The sequence below is a fragment of the Ascaphus truei genome, chromosome 8 (assembly GCF_040206685.1).
Source record: "Ascaphus truei isolate aAscTru1 chromosome 8, aAscTru1.hap1, whole genome shotgun sequence".
NCBI lineage: Eukaryota > Metazoa > Chordata > Amphibia > Anura > Ascaphidae > Ascaphus > Ascaphus truei.
The window spans coordinates 85992796-86015445 of NC_134490.1; the positions used below are offsets into that span (position 1 = coordinate 85992796).

At 46.9% G+C, this 22650-nt stretch overlaps 1 protein-coding gene across 1 annotated transcript in view; it reads left to right on the top strand.

Moving 5' to 3' along the window:
- Positions 1 to 1199: 1199 nt before the first annotated feature.
- ASAH2 (N-acylsphingosine amidohydrolase 2) overlaps positions 1200 to 22650 on the top strand; it is a 103284-nt gene continuing 81833 nt past the window's right edge. Inside the window, exons 1-3 of the mRNA XM_075612922.1 lie at positions 1200 to 1325; positions 17291 to 17440; positions 18747 to 18901. Of these exons, the coding sequence (XP_075469037.1) occupies positions 17308 to 17440; positions 18747 to 18901 (288 nt within the window). The 5' untranslated portion in view covers positions 1200 to 1325; positions 17291 to 17307. The remainder of the gene's footprint in view (positions 1326 to 17290; positions 17441 to 18746; positions 18902 to 22650) is intronic.

Sequence of the window (22650 nt, forward strand, 5' to 3'; positions counted from 1 at the left end):
GACTGTCTCTGGATCTCCTTGAGCCCACTTGAGCTGGAGGTGCTGTCACCAGTTAAAGAACACCCACCAAAATAATCAGAAGCAAGTCCTGTATCGCGGACACTCAGCTCTCCTGGACCCTTACAGGTATGCCAGCACCACAAAAGCAGTAGCCATAGCAGTATCTTCCAGTGGGGGTGGGGTGGGTGGGTACATGTGTTACATGTAGAAGGGGGCAGTAGGGCCAGGCTTGGGAGGAAGTATGAGGAGCTCTGTCTTTGACATGTAAAGTTTAAGTTGGCGGAGGGCCATTCAGAGACTTTGGCCTGTTCAGCAGGTATAAGGTCAGGGGTTGAAAGGTAAATTTATGTCATCAGCATAGGGGTGATATTTGAACCCAAGAGATGTGATAAGGTCACCTAGAGAGACTGTGTAAAGAAAAAGAGGAGAGGTCCTAGGACAGACCCCTGAGGTATGGGCACAGAGAGATCGACGGAGGAAGTGTTTGCAGATGAGACACTCACTGAACGTACGGTGGAGAGGTAAGAGGCTGTCCAGGATCGAGCTCTGTTGCGGATAACAAGAGTATGGATAATGTGAAGGAGAAGAGGGTGGTCCAAAGTATCAAATAATATGAGCAGAGTGTAATGACTTTAGTCTTTGGTAGCATGGAGGTTATTAGTTATTTTAGTGAGGGCTGTTTCAGTTGAGTGAGCAGTGCGGAATCCAGATTGTAGAGGATCTAGGATCTACTATGATCTATTACTTTGATAACCCAGTTTAAAAATGTTTTAATAGGTTTGTTTAACAAGATCTCCTTCAGTAAATCCATACTGCCTGGGATCTTGTAAGTTGCTGGACTTCAGATATTCAACAATTCTTTTTATCAGCAGTGTTTTCATTAATTTCCCCACTACTGACGTCAGGTACATTTGTCTTTATCAATGGGTCCTCCATATTTGTAGTTTAATGGAGTGAAATGTAAGGTGAAAGTCACGGTAATGGAGAAAGAAGTGGTGTATAAAACAGATAAAGAAAGCTAAAGAAAGCAACTCTACTTTGCTATTACTTCATTTGGTGGAGCATGTGACTGCAATAATGGATCACACTGATATCCAAAGACTGGGGGTTCTTATCAGTTAGAATGGTTAATAGCAGTAAGGAACAATAAAGATAAGTTTGGAAATAGCAGCAAAGTATGCTTTAAAAATGAATAGTGCTGAACCAAGTCCAAGAGAAGCTCATAACGTAAGATCCTAATGGACTGAAAGTTGGGACTATTCTTCCATCATTAGGAAATACCCGTTGTTCCCTCATTGTGACGTTAATTTGAATTGTTCTTTGAGGTAAGAAATTCAGCTCTAATTAAGAAGAAAGCATTTAACTTAGATATAGTTCTTGGGTGTGCAACTTTTTTTGGAGTTAGTATAAACATTGGAATAGTTCCACATTTCGGTCAGCTTTCTATGCAATGTAAGATAGTGTTTCCCTGGGATAGGGAGGACTGGGGCTCTAGAGGGTGGGATACACAATGAAGAAAAGACAAAATGAGTTGATAGTAGTTCACTTTCTTTTCAATATAACAATAATATATTGTGTGGGATACATCCTGATACAATATTGTGATGCGGCACTTTGGCGTCCTGCCAATTTCTCCACTAGCTTCTATACAATGTATACTTCAGTATTAATACTAAGTGCTCATTTATTTTGCACTATCACAACTGGACTAACACAGCTACTTCTATTTAAAATATAAAATGTATAAATGTTAGAGAATGAAAAAAAAATGAGTGAGTTTATGTGAAATCTTCAGTCTTCTTGTAAAATATGGGCGAAGCAAATGTACTACTAAAAACTACATTGTTGCTGTATGTGGTAATCATTTGTCAGTATACATTGATACTATTTATATTTTATATCTCCCATCAACATTGTATTACTGAATATGTTGACATACAGCATCAGTGACGCTAGTAACCTGTCCACTCTACATTAGGGATATTCTAATTTCAGTGAGTGAATTGCCAAAGTGACAGTACTAAGGGGCACATGCATCAAGTACCTGTATGGGTTATCGCGCCTGTATGGGTTATTGCACCTGTACAGCACTTGATGCGTGTGCCTTAAAAGTACTAATTACTGAAGTCTCCTGGCTGCAAAACTGGGGCAAAGCCAGTGCACAAACCACCACCATATTTTTCAAAGAAAAAGATTCCTATTACATAGTTGCATAGTTACATAGTTGACAATGTTGAAAAACGACATCCATCCATCAAGTTCAACCTATGCTAAATTTAGACAAGATACTTTATCCTATATTTGCATTTACAGTATATTGATCCAGAGGAAGGCAAACACAAATCCCCAGTAAAATATAATCTAATTATATCTCATGAGGGGGAATAATGGCAATCAGATTACTCCCTGGATCCATATCCTTCCCATGTTTAATTATTTGGTATATCCCTGTATACCTTTCCTTTCAATTAAAAGACAAAAGAGGCTTTCCCTTTGATACATCTGGTGCAATTCTGATTTTCTCCCCAGTTTTTCAAGTGAAATTTTTTAGTAATTAACATCCAAAATACCTTCACTGGCTCCAAGCTTGTCCCCCTTAGTCCCTATCTTTCAACTTGTTCTCATCCCTTGTTTCTGTACTCAATGATTCTCTCCCGCCCACGTTGACTAAACCTCATTGGATACACTATTAAAGTCCCTTAAGGGACACATGTTTTTAACTTGTTTATTGACCGACTTTATTTTTAGAACATTAATATAAAATTGTAGTAACAAGAATTTACAAGAAAAGCAATATACAGATTGAGGCCAGGTTGTTTCCCACATTACTATGGCCAAGTAATATATTTCTTGGAGCATTACTTGTTTTTTTTGTTGTTGCAATTTTGCTTCAGTTTTGGGGTGGAATGGGACGTATATAACATCAGTATAACCGGGTGTGGAGTCCTGGGTGCAGCCGCACTTGTGGAAAATCAGGTTAAATATGTATTTCAAAGATAAAAGTGGCGGTAATTTTGATTGCAGGCTATAAATAATAATGCATGATGTTGCAATAGAGAAGAGAGCCCTACAATGACCACCTTCTTAAAACAACTATGGTCATGACACATATAACTACATGGTTTTAATACCACTTTTATGACTAAGTGAGGGACAAGAATATATAGGGGCTAAGATCATATTTGAATTTTTATTGTGTGGCAATATTTTAGCTCTAAATAGTAGCACAAACCTTCATAAAATGTGTGTGTCATACGTACAGTTATGGGATAAAATACACCCTCTCTGAATTGTATGGTTTTACATATCAGGGCATAATAACGATCATCTGTTCCTTAGCAGGTCTTAAAATTAGGTAAATACAACCTCAGATGAACAACAACACATAACATGTTACACCGTGTCATGATTTATTTAACAAAAATAAAGCCCAAATGGAGAAGCCATGTGTGAAAAACTAAGTACACCCTTACTGCTTCCATAGGAATTAAGATGCTAAGTAGCAGACAGGTGCTGCTAATCAAATGCCCTTGATTAATTGATCATCAGCAAGGGTGACCACCTCTATAAAAGCCGAAGTTTTAGCAGTTTGTTGGTCTGGAGCATTCAGGTGTGTGTTAACACAATGCCAAGGAGGAAAGACAACAGCAATGATCTTAGAGAAGCAATTGTTGCTGCTCATCAATCTGGGAAGAGTTATACGGCCATTTACCAAACAATTTTAAGTCCATCATTCTACAGTGAGAAAGATTATTCAAAAGTGGAAAACATTCAATACAGTTGCCAATCTTCCCAGGAGTGGATGTCCCAGCAAATTCACCCCAAGGTCAGACCGTGCAATGCTCAGAGAAATTGCAAAAAACCCAAGAGTTACATCTCAGGCTCTACAGGCCTCAGTTAGCATGTTAAATGTTAAAGTTCATAGAAAAAGACAAATAAAGACTGAACAAGTATGGTTTGTTTGGAAAGGTTGCCAGGAGATAGCCTCTTATCTCTAAAAAGAACATGGCAGCACGGCTTAGGTTTGCAAAGTTGCATCTGAACAAACCACAAGACTTCTGGAACAATGTCCTTTGGACAGACGAGATCAAAGTGGTGATGTTTGGCCATAATGCACAGCGTCACGTTTGGCGAAAACCAAACACAGCATATCGGCACAAACACCTCATACCAACTGTCAAGCACGGTGGTGTAGGGGTGATGATTTGGGCTTGTTTTGCAGCCACAGGACCTGGGAACCTTGCAGTCATTGAGTTGACCATGAACTCCTCTGTATACCAAAGTATTCTAGAGTCAAATGTGAGGCCATCTGTTCAACAGCTAAAGCTTGGTCGAAATTGGGTCATGCAACAGGACAATGATCCCAAGCACACCAGCAAATCTACAACAGAATGGCTGAAAAAGAAAATAATCAAGGTGTTGCAATGGCCCAGTCAAAGTCCAGACCTCAACCCGATTGAAAAGCTGTGGCGGGACCTTAAGAGAGCTGTGCATAAACAAATGCCCACAAACCTCAATGAACTGAAGCAACGTTGTGAAGAAGAGTGGGCAAAGATTCCTCCACAACGATGTGTGAGACTGATAAAGTCATACAGAAAACGATGACTTCAAGTTATTGCTGCTAAAGGTGGTTCTACAAGCTATTGAATCATAAGGTGTACTTAGTTTTTCACACATGGCTTCTCCATTTTGGCTTTATTTTTGTTAAATCTTGACACGGTGTAATATGTCATGTGTTGTTGTTCATCTGATGTTGTATTTACCCAATTTTAAGACCTGCTAAGGAACAGATGATTGTTATTATGTCCTGATATGTAAAACCATAGAATTCAAAGAGGGTGTACTTTCTTTTTCACACCATTGTATTTGTGAAGTCTAAATTTGTGTCCACATGGAAGTCTAATACTTGTAATATAGTCCTCGCTGCTGCTTGTGCACGTGGCGTGCGCGTTTAGTTGCTAGGGTGCAAGCAGTGACACGCACGGTTAGGGGGCGTGACTCTGACGTCACAGCGTTAGACCGCGCTGTGATTGGTTTGCAGCGTGGCAGCAGCGTGAAAATACAATTTTATTGTATTTTCCCCGGTCTGAAGCGCCACTGCTCATGTCCGGGTGCGTGCCCCAAGTATACAAACGTTTGGCTAAAATAGCCAATTATAATTGACGCGCGCGCACTATATTACACACCTAAAACAGGAGTGCTCAACTCCAGTCCTTAAGCCCCCACCCTCCCACAACAGGTCAGGTTTTCAGGATATCCCAGCTTCAGCACAGGTGGCCCAATCAGTTCCTGTTTTAGCATAGGTGGCTCAAGCAGTCCCTGTTTCAGCACAGGCAGGTCAATCAGTCCCTGCTTCAGCACAGGTGGCTCAATTGATTGAGCCACCTGTGCTGAACCTGGGATAGCCTGAAAACCTGGCCTGTTGGGGGAGGGGCTTGAGAACTGGAGTTGAGCCTCCCTGGTCTAAAACAACATTTAACCTACATGAGGCACTTCTAGTCAAGCAGGAAAACACAGCAGCCAAACTACAGCAGTTGGGAATAACAAGTAGGGTCACATCATGACATAGCACCTCAATATCTTATAGATAACAACAGGGAGCAAAGTTTCATGTAATTGTCTTGTTAATTAGTTTATGAGGGACTTGCATGGAAAATCATAGATAAGTAACATCCCATAAATGTATTTCTTTTTCTATTAAATGTACTGTTACTGGTCATATGCTATAGTGGAGGTGTGCACTGGATTTGTCAGGGGCAGCACATGTGGAAGTCCTTTGAAATTATTAATTTGACATGTGCAATCAAACATCGCCAGAAAACAACATTTCATAAAGAATTTACCAGTATAATTGATGAGTTTTTAATTGATGTTTTTAAAGAAATCTAACCGTGTTAACAGCAAGGATGTGGTTGCTTTCATTTTTGGGGAAATTAATTATAATTGGCATTCCTTATGGGCCTCTGAATGGTGTTTTGCCAAGCAAGGGAACAGGTAAGGGATAAGGAAGGACCACTTGGTACACATGGACGCCCCATTTTGCTAAGTTGTTCCTATCTCTTTTCCATATTTAGAACGTGTCTATTCCAATAATTTTTTAATTGCTTAACTTAATTAGCCTCTTGTGCTACACTGGTCCATTAAAGCAGCAGGCCAAGCTGCCGTTTTTTACATTTTATTTTTCCCCTTTAATATGTGCATGAACACAATCCACACAATGATAAGTAATTAGCTAAGTTGCTGATCGATCCGTTCTCCTGTGATCGGCGAAGATTCGGCTCGGGGGTTCACTAAATGGCTGTCAGTGCAGCAGAAGAGGACCAAAGATGCAAAGTTCTGTGGGGAAGATCATGTGACCAGACAGTCACTAGATACAATTGGTGCACTGCTAGAGAGAGGGCAGGGCTCAAAAAGGGGTGAGCCAGAGCCTGTTTCAGAACAGGAAGGGGATGTGACTTTGTAAATGGTTGCTATAGAAACAAAATATACATGTTACATTATAATACATTAAAAATGTAATTCAGAGTTGTTTTTAATAAAATGCTACAAGTATTTTCTCATAGTACAGAACTGATTAAAAAAAAAAAAAATAACCACACATGTAGGATATTGCTTGTTCTGCAGCTTTAATCCACTACCTGTTTAGTAAAGAAGTACTTTCTCTTGTTGTCCCTTCTTGTTCTTCTTTTGAAATATGATTCTATCTTGTGCGTCAGTGATATCCTTATGTTCCTGGGAATTTCGATACCTCTCTTCTTCTTTTCTTCTGAGGTGTGCCTGCTGATTAGGTCCTATCATCATGCTTCGTAATGCTGCTAGTTATAATGTGCAAACAATAGCTTTCCATTTGAATAGAAAATAATAGTCCTCCATTTAGTTGTTGTTCTGTGATTCTGTTAAAGCTGTTTGAGAGTAGTGCCAGTGAAAATAGTCTTTCTAATGTCTCACATAAACCGCTGTCTTATCATCTAATTTGCTTACTGATAACAATCAAATAGGCTTTGCGCAATGCAATTATAGCAAAAGCAATTATATTAAAGAAAACACCGGACAAAGGCTTTTTGTATCTTATTTTCCAGCTTTCTCATGTAATGGATGTAATTGTGCTACTTTACAAACCAAAACAAGATTGTAATGAGAAAAAGTTACTTGATATTCCCTAAACTTTCTATAATTAAACATACAGACACTTAGCAAGCTCAGAACCCAGACCCACCATGATATGTATATGTCAAGCTCCTTGAGAAAGGACCGGGAGGTCCGAAACGTCGCTTCTATTTTCCTGCTGTTACCCCTGATGCTTGTGTTTCTACATTAAATTGGTTTTGCATTTGAATTGGTGAGTGCTGCGGATTTTGTACATCAGGATGTTGTCTATTTTTGCTGCTGGATGGTGATCCACCACAGCCAGACACCCAACCACAGCCAGCCAGACACCCACCCACCACAGCCAGACAACCACCACTGCACCCATCAACCACAGCGAGACAATCCACCACAGCTAGACACCCAACAACAGCCAGCCAGACACCCACCCACCACAACCAGACATCCACCACCGCACCCATCAACCACAGCCAGACAATCCACCAAAGCCAGACATCCACCACCGCACCCATCAACCACAGCCAGCCAAATACCCACCCACCACAGCCAGACAATCCACCACAGCCAGACATCCACCACCGCACCCATCAACCACAGCCAGACAATCCACCACAGCCAGACATCCACCACCGCACCCATCAACCACAGCGAGACACCCAACCACAGCCAGCCAGACACCCACCCACCACAGCCAGACACCCACCCACCACAGCCAGACAACCACAGCCAGACATCCACCACCGCACCCATCAACCACAGCCAGACAATCCACCACAGCCAGACATCCACCACCGCACCCATCAACCACAGCGATACAATCCACCACAGCTAGACACCCAACCACAGCCAGCCAGACACACACCCACCACAGCCAGACAACCACAGCCAGACATCCACCACCGCACCCATCAACCACAGCGAGACAATCCACCACAGCTAGACACCCAACCACAGCCAGCCAGACACACACCCACCACAGCCAGATAACCACAGCCAGACATCCACCACCGCACCCATCAACCACAGCCAGACAATCCACCACAGCCAGATATCCACCACCGCACCCATCAACCACAGCCAGACAATCCACCACAGCCAGACACACCCACCACAGCCAGACACACCCAACCACAGCCAGACATCCACCACCGCACCCATCAACCACAGCCAGACACACGCACCACAGCCAGACACACGCACCACAGCCAGACACACCCAACCACAGCCAGCCACCCAACAACAGCCAGCCACCCACCCATACACCCAACACAGCCAGCCAGACACCCACCCACCACAGCCAGACACCCAAACCACAGCCAGACACCCAACCACCACTGCCAGACACCCAACCACCCACCCACCACAGCCAGACACCCACCCAACCCACCACAGCCAGACACCCATACACCCACCCATCCAGACAACCCACCCAACACAGCCAGACACCCAACCACTGCCAGACACCCACCAGCCACCACAGCCAGACACCCAAAAGCCAGACACCCAAACCACAGCCAGACAACCAAACCACAGCCAGACACCCACAGCCAGACAAACACCCACCCACCAACCCACCAACCACAGCCAGACAAACACCCACCCACCACAGCCAGACACCCACCACATCCAGACACCCACCCACCACAGCCAGACATCCACCCACCCACCACAGCCGGACAACCACCCACCCACCACAGCCAGACACCCACCACAGCCAGACACCCACCCATCCACCAAAGCCAGACACCCATCCACCACAGCCAGACAACCACCCACCCATCACAGCCAGACACCCAATCCACTACAGCCAGACACCCACCCACCACAGCCAGACACCCAAAACCACAGCCAGACACCCACCCACCCACCACAGCCAGACACCCACCCACCCACCACAGCCAGACACCCACCCACCCACCCACCACAGCCAGACAACCACCCACCCACCCACCACAGCCAGACAAGGCCAGACCCACCCACCACAGCCAGACACCCACCCACCCGCCACAGCCAGACACCCACCCACCCATCCACCACAGCCAGACAATCCACCACAGCCAGACAATCCCCCACAGCCAGACAATCCCCCACAGCCAGACAATCCCCCACAGCCAGACAATCCCCCACAGCCAGACAATCCACCACAGCCAGACAATCCACCACAGCCAGACATCCACCACAGCCAGACATCCACCACCGCACCCATCAACCACAGCCAGACAATCCACCACAGCCAGATATCCACCACCGCACCCATCAACCACAGCCAGACAATCCACCACAGCCAGACACACCCACCACAGCCAGACACACCCAACCACAGCCAGACATCCACCACCGCACCCATCAACCACAGCCAGACACACGCACCACAGCCAGACACACGCACCACAGCCAGACACACCCAACCACAGCCAGTCACCCAACAACAGCCAGCCACCCACCCATACACCCAACACAGCCAGCCAGACACCCACCCACCACAGCCAGACACCCAAACCACAGCCAGACACCCAACCACCACTGCCAGACACCCAACCACCCACCCACCACAGCCAGACACCCACCCAACCCACCACAGCCAGACACCCATACACCCACCCATCCAGACAACCCACCCACCACAGCCAGACACCCAACCACTGCCAGACACCCACCAGCCACCACAGCCAGACACCCAAAAGCCAGACACCCAAACCACAGCCAGACAACCAAACCACAGCCAGACACCCACAGCCAGACAAACACCCACCCACCAACCCACCAACCACAGCCAGACAAACACCCACCCACCACAGCCAGACACCCACCACATCCAGACACCCACCCACCACAGCCAGACATCCACCCACCCACCACAGCCGGACAACCACCCACCCACCACAGCCAGACACCCACCACAGCCAGACACCCACCCATCCACCAAAGCCAGACACCCATCCACCACAGCCAGACAACCACCCACCCATCACAGCCAGACACCCAATCCACTACAGCCAGACACCCACCCACCACAGCCAGACACCCAAAACCACAGCCAGACACCCACCACAGCCAGACACCCACCCACCCACCACAGCCAGACAACCACCCACCCACCCACCCACCACAGCCAGACAACCACCCACCCACCCACCACAGCCAGACAAGGCCAGACCCACCCACCACAGCCAGACACCCACCCACCCGCCACAGCCAGACACCCACCCACCCATCCACCACAGCCAGACAATCCACCACAGCCAGACAATCCCCCACAGCCAGACAATCCCCCACAGCCAGACAATCCCCCACAGCCAGACAATCCACCACAGCCAGACAATCCACCACAGCCAGACAATCCACCACAGCCAGACAATCCACCACAGCCAGACAATCCACCACAGCCAGACAATCTACCACAACCAGACAATCCACCACAGCCAGACAATCCACCACAGCCAGACAATCCACCACAGCCAGACAATCCACCACAGCCAGACAACCAACCAACCCACTCATCCACCCACCACAGCCAGACAACCCATCCACCACAGCCAGACAACCCATCCACCACAGCCAGACACCCACCCACCCATCCACCACAGCCAGACACCCACCCACCCATCCACCACAGCCAGACAATCCACCACAGCCAGACAATCCACCACAGCCAGACAACCAACCAACCAACCAACCCACTCATCCACCCACCACAGCCAGACAACCCATCCACCACAGCCAGACACCCACCCACCCATCCACCACAGCCAGACAACCCATCCACCACAGCCAGACACCCACCCACCCATCCACCCCAGCCAGACACCCACCCACCCATCCACCACAGCCAGACAATCCACCACAGCCAGACAATCCACCACAGCCAGACAACCAACCAACCAACCCACTCATCCACCCACCACAGCCAGACACCCACCCACCCATCCACCACAGCCAGACAAATCCACCACAGCCAGACACCCACCCATCCACCACAGCCAGACAATCCACCCATCCACCACAGCCAGACAATCCACCACAGCCAGACACCCACCCACCCATACACCACAGCCAGATACCCACCCACCCATCCACCATAGCCAGACACCCACCCACCCATCCACCACAGCCAGACAACCACCCACCCACCACAGCCAGACAATCACCCACCCACCCATCCACCACAGACAAACAACCATCCACCCATCACAGCCAGACAACCGCCCAGCCACCCACCCACCCATCCACCACAGCCAGACAACCACCCACCCATCCATCCACCACAGCCAGACAACCACCCACCCATCCATCCACCACAGCCAGACAACCACCCACCCATCCATCCACCACAGCCAGACAACCACCCACCCATCCACCCACCACACCCACCCACCACAGCCAGACACCCACCCACCACAGCCAGACACCCACCCGCCACAGCCAGACACCCACCCACCCATCCACCACAGCCAGACAATCCACCACAGCCAGACAATCCCCCACAGCCAGACAATCCACCACAGCCAGACAATCCACCACAGCCAGACAATCCACCACAGCTAGACAATCCACCACAGCCAGACAATCCACCACAGCCAGACAATCCACCACAGCCAGACAATCCACCACAGCCAGACAATCCACCACAGCCAGACAATCCACCACAGCCAGACAATCCACCACAGCCAGACAATCCACCACAGCCAGACAATCCACCACAGCCAGACAATCCACCACAGCCAGACAACCAACCAACCCACTCATCCACCCACCACAGCCAGACAACCCATCCACCACAGCCAGACACCCACCCACCCATCCACCACAGCCAGACACCCACCCACCCATCCACCACAGCCAGACACCCACCCACCCATCCACCACAGCCAGACAATCCACCACAGCCAGACAACCAACCAACCAACCCACTCATCCACCCACCACAGCCAGACAACCCATCCACCACAGCCAGACACCCACCCACCCATCCACCACAGCCAGACAAATCCACCACAGCCAGACACCCACCCATCCACCACAGCCAGACAATCCACCCATCCACCACAGCCAGACAATCCACCACAGCCAGACACCCACCCACCCATACACCACAGCCAGACACCCACCCACCCATCCACCACAGCCAGACACCCACCCACCCATCCACCATAGCCAGACACCCACCCACCCATCCACCACAGCCAGACAACCACCCACCCACCACAGCCAGACACCCACCCACCCATCCACCATAGCCAGACACCCACCCACCCATCCACCACAGCCAGACACCCACCCACCCATCCACCACAGCCAGACACCCACCCACCCATCCACCATAGCCAGACACCCACCCACCCATCCACCACAGACAAACAACCACCCACCCATCCACCCATCACAGCCAGACAACCGCCCACCCACCCACCCATCCACCACAGCCAGACAACCGCCCACCCACCCACCCACCCATCCACCACAGCCAGACAACCACCCACCCACCCATCCACCACAGACAGACAACCACCCACCCATCCATCCACCACAGCCAGACAACCACCCACCCATCCATCCACCACAGCCAGACAACCACCCACCCATCCATCCACCACAGCCAGACAACCACCCACCCATCCACCCACCACAGCCAGACACCCACCCACCACATCCAGACACCCACCCGCCACAGCCAGACACCCACCCATCCACCACAGCCAGACAATCCACCACAGCCAGACAATCCCCCACAGCCAGACAATCCACCACAGCCAGACAATCCACCACAGCTAGACAATCCACCACAGCCAGACAATCCACCACAGCCAGACAATCCACCACAGCTAGACAATCCACCACAGCTAGACAATCCACCACAGCCAGACAATCCACCACAGCCAGACAATCCACCACAGCCAGACAATCCACCACAGCCAGACACCCACCCATCCACCACAGCCAGACACCACAGCCAGACAATTCCACCACAGCCAGACAACCATCCACTACAGCCAGACACCCACCCACCCATCCACCACAGCCAGACACCCACCCACCCACCCATCCACCACAGCCAGACACCCACCCACCCACCCATCCACCACAGCCAGACACCCACCCACCCATCCACCATAGCCAGACACCCACCCACCCATCCACCACAGCCAGACAACCACCCACCCACCACAGCCAGACAACCACCCACCCACCACAGCCAGACAATCACCCACCCATCCACCACAGCCAGACACCCAAAAGCCAGACACCCACCCACCCATCCACCATAGCCAGACACCCACCCATCCACCACAGCCAGACAACCACCCACCCATCCATCCACCACAGCCAGACAACCACCCACCCATCCATCCTCCACACCCAGACAACCACCCACCCATCCATCCACCACAGCCAGACAACCACCCACCCATCCACCCACCACAGCCAACCACCCACACACCACAGCCAGACAACCACCCACCCATCCATCCACCACAGACAAACAACCACCCACCCATCCACCCATCACAGCTAGACAACCACCCACCCATCCACCCACCACAGCCAGACACACACTCATCCACCACACCCAGACACCCATCCACCCCCCCCCCAAAAAAACGGTGGGTGTGCCAAGCACGCACGTTCTATATTGAAATTCTTTGTGGTTTGTCACTGAAATTGTATTTTGCTTTTGATGTTTTTAATTGAATGAAAGACTTTTGAGAGTATAATTACAATTTGAGTGACGAAGCACAAAGAAGTTTAACTTAAAATGCGCGTGCTATTATAATGTAACAAGCATTTTTAGTTTCTATAGCAACCACTTACAAAGTTACATCCTTTCCTCTTCTGAAACAGGTTCTGGCACACCCCTTTTTGAGCCCTGCCCTCTTTCTTGCAATGCACCAATTGTATTTAGAAACTGCTTGGTCACATGATTTTCCCCACAGAACTTTGCATCTTTGGTCCTCTTCTGCTGCACTGGCAGCCATTTAGTGAACCCCCACGCTGAATCTTCACCGATTGATCACAGGAGAACAGATCGATCGGCAACTTGGCTAATTACTTATCATTGTGTGGATAGTATTATTGCACATATTAAAGGGAATTATTATTTATTTTTTTTAAAGGGCAGCTTGGACTGCTGCTTTACAGAATTTTATTGTGTATTCAAAGTTGTTACAAATTGAATGTATTCTATCGGTATACGTATTTCTTTTTCTTATAGTGAAGGTTCCCTAGTCCCTATTGCATTTCATAACCAGATTCCTAGTTTGCGAGTCGTGCATCTGTTACAGCCTCTCTCTATAACTGTATCTGGCATTTTTACTGCTCCAATTTCATGCTTAGCAGAATTACCTATACAGCAGGGTACCCCCCCCCCCCCCCCCTTCCCGCTTACCTCTGCTACAGCGGGGAAGGTTGCTGAGACAATGCGGGCGGTCAGGATGGCGAGCGGGTTGCCAACGGTCTGCGGCGGCTCCCATAGCAGAGCGCCGCCATGACAGATATGGTTGCGCATGCGCATTGCAGCCGCACATACGCAGAGAGCAGGAGAGCGGTGGCCATTGCCTAGGAGTTGCCGCAGGGGAACTACAGTACCCAGCAACCTAAGTGGCTGCAGTCACATGGCGTGAAACTAGCCGATAGGGCCGCAGCATCCCCTGCACCCAGGGATGGATACATTTTGCGTGCAGAGTAGCACGCCAGTCGGAGCTGGGACTCGGAAGGGGTGTGGTATGTGCAAGGAGTCAGTGACCTCTGCACAAGGCCCCAGCTAGGCCCCGACTCCCCTCAGTTTGTGGTTGCTGCAGGTTCCGGCCCATCAATTAGGGAAATGGCCTCTGTAGTGCCAGAGAGAAGGACACAGCGGCGAACTGGCGATACGGTAGTCTGGGACCAGACCACTATGTTGAGAGACTATCTTCAATGGTGATACTATCCATGCAGGAGGTTACCCCATGTAGAGGTGGACGTCGTCATTGACAACAACTCAGTACTCTGGGGGATATTCCATCCAGGGTGGACATTATGTTGGAGGACAATGGGAATGTACGGCTGTGCGTGGCCTAGTTGGTGGGACTGTTACCGTTATTATTCTAAGCATGCAGTAAAACTGTTACTCTTACCGGTGTGTTTATTATTGCATGGGGTTCCTGTAACGGGGTTATGCCACATAGCAGGATCCCGTACAGGTGGAGGCGCTGTCACCTGACCGATCAAGCACACCCCAGGCTGCTAGCAGCGGAGGCCCAGGCCTCCTGTGAGCCGCAGGTAACGCACCACCTACACCGTATCCACCATATCTCGCAGATGGTGGGGGAAATTGCGCTACATCTTCTATTCTCTGTAAACTGATAAATTAAGCTTTTGGTAACCGATTTATAGTGCTTCTGGGGTGACAACTATCAGTTCTCAATAGAGAGTTCCTATCAGTATTCTTGGTGTAAATGTCAGTTTCTAGACTATTTCCAGTTGTGGTGACTAATACAACAAAACAATTGTATTTGTTCTTTATATGTGTCAGGGTAAATTTCACTGATTTTGTGCAGTTTATATACTTCATCCAGCATTATTTATCCATCTTTCCCTGGTTCCGTGCAAATAAAAAAAATATATAAATGTATCTTTGCCAACATTTGATGCATTAGTTAAATTTATCATTCATAAAAAAAAATTCCCCAATATTCAAACATGTATAAAAATAATGGCATAAGTGGGAGCCAAATCGGCTCCCATTGCTTTAAAAGAGTATGGTCCCCAAACCTGAAGTCATTTTTAGTTTATAATAACATGATTCGAGCTTGTATTAAGTCACATACAGTATATGACCATCCATTCCATTTGTTAAAAGTGATCCGCTAGTAGATTCTATCCCTTCTTAGTGTGATATTGCTGTGTACAGAGACTGAATAGTATGTCTAAATAAGGTACAAAAAGAGTCCCCTTCATCTTTATCTTCTATAGATTTTATATTGTTCAAAAATGAGTTGTGTCTTGAAGGCACGTATGTATCCTTCTCACAATGGAATGTGAATAGCTGTTGATGTTTTGTGCTAATGATTATAACTCCAGATACTATGTGGTATCCAGGTGGTTCAACCAAATTTTTGACGATCTTGGTCAATATGTAAAATAGTTGGGTCATATGGAAGGCTTAAAGAGTAAATCCTTGAGCTCAGTATTTATAATGACCTGAGGACTGCCTCCTCCATGTCATTTGCAATTTCTCCTTAACAATTGGAGAAGAATCTCTAGTTATTTTGTTTTTAGTATTCCACGTTGTTCAACTGTTTATGGGTCTATTTTAAGTATTGATCTGTGTCCCAAATCACCCATGTCTCCAATGTCTTGTGACAGAGATTTAAAAGCAATAGATTCTGCTTTGGAGAAATGAGATGTTATACTGTATGTATCTTTGTTTACAAGATTAATACACATATGTAGAGCAGCATTACAGAGGATAGGGTTAAGAGGCGTTCATCACATTGCATATCCAGTAAAGGCTTAACGTTATTTATATCTTACCTAAAGGTGGCGTTACTTCCATTAAGACCCTGAAATATGGGTTTTAGGGGCGTGCTAAAGTCCAAAGTAACTAATATACTACCCCTAATAATACACGGAGAGATACCTGTGCACGAAACATGGACATCTGAGCAGTGGTGGATTTCCCATTAGGCCCAGGCCTAGGACGGCAACACTTGGGTCGGCAAAAATGTCCGCCCCCATATGCAGATGTCGCACTCTCGGGCCTGATGCGAATGCGCTTACATGGGGCGGATGTTTCAGGGTTTGGGTGGGAGTAATGCCACCTTTAGGAAAGGCAGGTGTAACACCAGGTAGTGCTAATTTAAACGGATGTTAATCCTACGCTAACGAGGTAAGCAACGGCCACCATTCTTGCATATAATTACCTAAGTTGATACGTGTTAAACTCAGGGAAAAGAACTGTCCGTTACTATTTTAGGTAACCTTACAATAGTTACCGTGATTTAACAGAGCTTAAGGCCCCCATTAAATATGCTGCAAATCTGCGTCCATGTGCAGGGACTGGGAATGGGTGGACTGGTTCTCTTCTCCAGCGCCTGGACCTGGCTTCACACCGTATTGTAGGAAGAGCCTATGTAATTGACATCATCTTCAACAATTCTGCTTTGCTCGTGTGTTTATTTTTTACCCTTTCTCTCTCTACTTGTAGGTTTTGTCTCATCTGCAATGGGTGGAAAACAGAACAAGACTCTCAGCAGGCTGGAAGTGACATTTATTATACTAATTGTGTTAATTGTATGTATTGCATTGGGACTCATAACATTAATATTTGTCCTGGAAAGTGAAAACAGAAATCATGGCAAGTTCCTTCTTTGACATTTTTGTTGAAATATATTTCTTAAGTTTATCATAACACTTTCACTGACTGGCAGCATGTGTTTATCGGAGCTATTTTTACCATATTTTAGAAAGAAGACGTACACAATGTTTATGCTTAAGAACCAGAAAGGGAGAAAAACGTCTTAAATCAAATACATTTTTAAAATATAGAAAATAGAATATTGTTAGTAAACAAAGTCGTGGGTACTCTGGGGTTCTCAATTAAAAAGTGGTGGTAATCAAAATCTCCTTGTGCCATCAACCTTCACCCCTGGATTGAACACATAAAGATAGGTGACCAATGCAATGCTGTGACACAGAAGATGTACAGTACAATAAAGCTCATCCAAATCTCTTTTCTCAAACAATATGATTCATGTACCATTTAATTATCTCGATCCATTCTAGATGGGGCATTTATCAACGTTTTACTGTTGCAAAATTGATGGGATATTGAGTCCAAAGTACCATCAGATTAAAATAAAACACACAAATCCTGTTGCTTTGTTTTTGAAGGTGTTTTTCCAGTATTACACTAGGGCATTCAAGGGCAAAAGTCCAAATGAAGCAACTTATCTATGTAGTAGTCTCTATAAGAAAGAATGAATCACCATTACAATAAATGGTGTAATTATTTGTGTCCTGTGTAATAGAAACATAGAGCTAGAATTTGTAGGCAGATAAGAACCATTTGGTCAACCTAGTCTTCAGTTTTCCTGTCTGCTGTAAAATGTTAGACTGTATTTGATCCTTGCCTTCCTTTCGTTATTTAGAATAGACCATATGTCAATCCTTTGCGTTTTTAAAAAAAATCCATTACTGTACTAGCTCTACCACCCCAGTAGGGAAGCTACCCCCCCCCTTCATGTGAAGTAGTGCTTCTTCACATTGTCACAGAGCCTGCCACCACCCAGTTCCAGAACGTGACATCTCGTTCTAGCACTTCTACTTCTCTGAAATATTCTTTCATCCTGTACATGGTCTAAATCATTGATCTATTTGAAAAGCCTCCATCGTTTCATCCTTACCCCTCTCTCTTAATCTACATGTTGAGGTCCTCTCCTAGCAAGTTTTATGAAGTAGACAATGCACCATTAATATGGCAATAGCTGGATATAAATTAAAAAGGACCCCAAAGCGTACTATATATTTATGTATATTTATATTGACAGAAAAAAACTCCCTAGTGGTGTGTGGGGTTATGAAACACTAGGTTCATGTAAGGTGTGCAAAGACAGGTCACCTTGAGAACAACATGATGTTAAACTTTATTTCTTTGATTACAGAACCACCAGCAACATCTAAACCGTCCCATACAACAACTAAAGCTTCCCATACAACAACTAAACCTTCCCATACAACCTCTGCTGTTAACTCGGAAGCCTACCTCCTTGGCATTGGAAGAGCAGACTGCACTGGCCCATTGGCAGATATTCCCTTGGTATGTATGACGGGCTCTAAATTATTTCTGGCGTCTGTGTATTTGCTCTACTGAAACATCTGTTCGCATTAGAGATGGGGAATTGTTGGGCGAGATTCGCATTCGCCGCAAATTGGCCAGTTCCTTTCAGCTGTGGATATTTGTGGCTCAGTAACTTTTTTCCTCATCACTGCACATTTGCAATCAAATTAAAATGTGTATGCATTCAAATTAGAAATTGAATCTGCTCTTGCTGCTCTACCTGAACTGCTAACTGAGCCTAAATAAAAAGTCATCCTCAGTCTCACAGGAAGAGCATCAGCAGAACCCCTCCCGCCCCTGTCCCTCTCCATAACAAAAATAAAAGTGAAACAACAACAAATTCTCAGTTTCTGTCTCTCCTGTGCTGCCCCACTACCTGCATGTCACCTCCTATGACTCCCTCCCTACTCCCTAAAGTCCTTAACCTGCCCTACAGCTCAACCCCGTTATAGCGTGATCCTCTATAACGCGGATCCACTTATAATGCGGTGTAAGCGGGCCACTCCCATTTAAAAATAAATAAATAAATAATACCCTTTTTTTGGGGCAAACTTCCAGGTTTTGACACACACACACACACACACACACACACACACACACACACACACACACACACACACACACACACACACACACACACACACACACACACACACACACACACACACACTACAGTATGTGCTAAACAGAATACACACATATAGTATTTATCTGCCAGCCCTAAACCCCTTACCCATTTAGGGTTAACACACTTACTCTCGATCCAGACAAAGGAACAAATATACCTAATCTTTAGGTCTACAATACTCCATATGCCTAAAAAGTGAACTAGGGGCAAAACATTAATAAAGGCTTTGCTGCCATGGTAATAGTGTTAGTATTCCTGCATAAGATTAACAGGTACAGTGGTACACTATACATGGACTCAGTAGTAGTAGCCACTAGAGGAGTCAAAACTTTTTTGGTTTGTATCAGGCAACAGACCGACATTGTAGCAAAACCTAGTCAATTACCACGACCCCACACAGGAGATGTATTCTTTCTGTACTCTAGTTCTTTCACTCACTGTAGCCCTATAGTAGTGCCACAAATCAATAAAAATAAAAATCAATAAAAACAAAGTTGAAGTCAGAGCAAAGGTCTCCACAGCAGAACAAGAGGAATCTTCTACCTAGAGTTTGGGAAGTATGACATGTGACTTCAGACAAAACACAAACCCACTGAGATCCGGCAGCAAAATAGAACAGAAGTATATAATTGAATAGGACAGAAGCTGAAGATCTCCTACCTCTCTTCTTTATGGGATCGTGCTGCGTGCTGTCGGCTGTCGGCTGTGGGTGGGCTGCCTGTTCCGTCTGCTCCCCCTTGCTCCTCCACGGTTCCGGCGTCAAATGACCCAGCGGGGTCATGTGACGTCACATCGGCATGGCAACGTGACGTCACGTGACCCCGCGGGGTCATTTGACGCCGGTTACCATGGACACGCACTAAATGTGGAACGAGGGAAGGGAAGCACTTTGAGCAAGACTTGTCACAAGCAGTGACATCAAATAAAAAGGCCCTTATTGTAGTGGTTCTCAAACATCTCCTCGGACCTGAGCTAGGCTAGGTTTCTGATGCTGTCTATATTATGTTCATATACCAAATCAGGTGCATTCACCTTTATGCTGCCACACACACTGACACACACACTGACACACACACTGACACACACACTGACACACACACTGACACACACACTGACACACACACTGACACACACACTGACTGACACACACTGACACACACACACACACACACACACACACACACACACACACACACACACACACACACACACACACACACACTGTCCCCTCAGTCTGTCACTGTTACACACACACACACACACACACACACACACACACACACACACACACACACACACACACACACACACACACACACACACACACACACACCTCTCCCTCCCTCCCTGTACCTGCGCTGGGGGGGAGGGGGGAAGGGAGCGGGTTCCTGCCTGGCTTCTCCTGACTCTGTGAGATCCTCCCTCCGCTCCCCCCCACCCTCTCGCAGACTCAGCTTCTTACAGACAGATCCGCTGCTGCTGTGGCGGGTGTGGGGGGGAGAGGGGGGCTGCCGCTGCAACGCCGGGCTCAGGGAGAGCTGGGAGAGTTATCCCAGCTCTAACCCTCCGGCGGACATGGAATCCGTGATCGCGACGGCCATTTTTTTTTATATCGTGATCCCGGTTATAACGCGGTCTCATTCTGTGGCCCCCGAGCACCACGTTATAATGGGGTTTAGCTGTACTAACCCAGCCACCAGCTCACATCCCACATCCTGCTCCCGTCCCGCACAGTCACAATATGATCAACAACAGTAAGGATGTGGGAGGGGCTTAGTGCATGCGCACACTAATTACGATTTTGTCAACTCACAATTGAATTGACAAAATTAGAGCAAAGGGAAAATAATGGTGGTTTTAGGAGCATTCGCCAAAATTTGTTAGTGCCCAAGCTTCCGTCGGATACCTGTCGGTGGATCGAATTTTAGTAAAAAAACTACAGCTTGAACTTTGACACTTTGCCTATCTCCACGCACCAAGGTAAAGTCTCTTTGTTCCAATTAAGAACTAAGTTGATAAGCTTGTGATTTGAAGAGAGTTATTAGGAGTTGGGAAGGCATTATGATACTTATACAGTATATTAGTAGTGTAATGTGATGCAGCACACTTTACATGTACGTTTCATTTTTCTCTTCTCTTTCTACTATCAGAAACTGTGCGAGGGTTGAAGGTTTGATGCAGTGTAAACGCCTCTAATTAGCAATCTGTGTCAAATGTGCCACCCTTGTTCAATATTTATGATGCAGCAAGGACACCCCGGGCAACACTGCAGCATCATGATGTCGCGGCATCACGTGTTGGTGCGTTGTCATGGCAACGCGTCACCATGTGATGTCCCTGTGCCATGACGATGCAGCGTAACATGACGCCCCAACGTCAATGAAGGACGGCTGCTCTTACAGAGGCCTCGCTCTCTCCCCTGGCAACCAGTTTTATCGATGTGGGGAAGACGGCGGGGCCTCTGTATCTTCTTGGGGGGGGGGGAATGAGGGGGGCGTTACGTTTATGATGCAGGTCACATACAGATTAATCAAATAAAATGTTAAGGTAGTTTTTTCTTTAGCAGCTAAAACTGCTGAAAACTAAGAGGATAGTCATATCTATCAAGGTTCAGAGACCCAATGTTGGGAGATTTGGGCATTTTTATAGAATATAGAATAAAATAGTGGAGGTGAGACGGGTGAAGTTGATGGGATCAGTGATGGTAACAATGAGCAACAAAAGACAAAAAGTCCCAATGCTACACCCAATGTGACAAATTATATAGTTAAATACTTATCGGGGTTTCTTCTCATAAGTAAGGGTCATTCAGTCAAATTCTTTGGCCTACGTATTTGTAAGCCTGTAACCATGCCAAGGTGAACCATTCTTACAGGTCCTAATACTATCGGCAAACCTTCTCTTATGTCTCCGATCGAGGAAGAAGTCTTAATAGACTGGTCATTCACAGCTGCATCACAAGAACTGCTATATAAAGTTGATGTGTGAGCTTAAAACCAGGGAGAAGGGGGTCACAAACCTCCAAAACATTGTTACCAGTTGACATTTACAAACACACTCATCCCCTGCAAGCAAACCTCAAAGGTCCTTATCTAAAGAG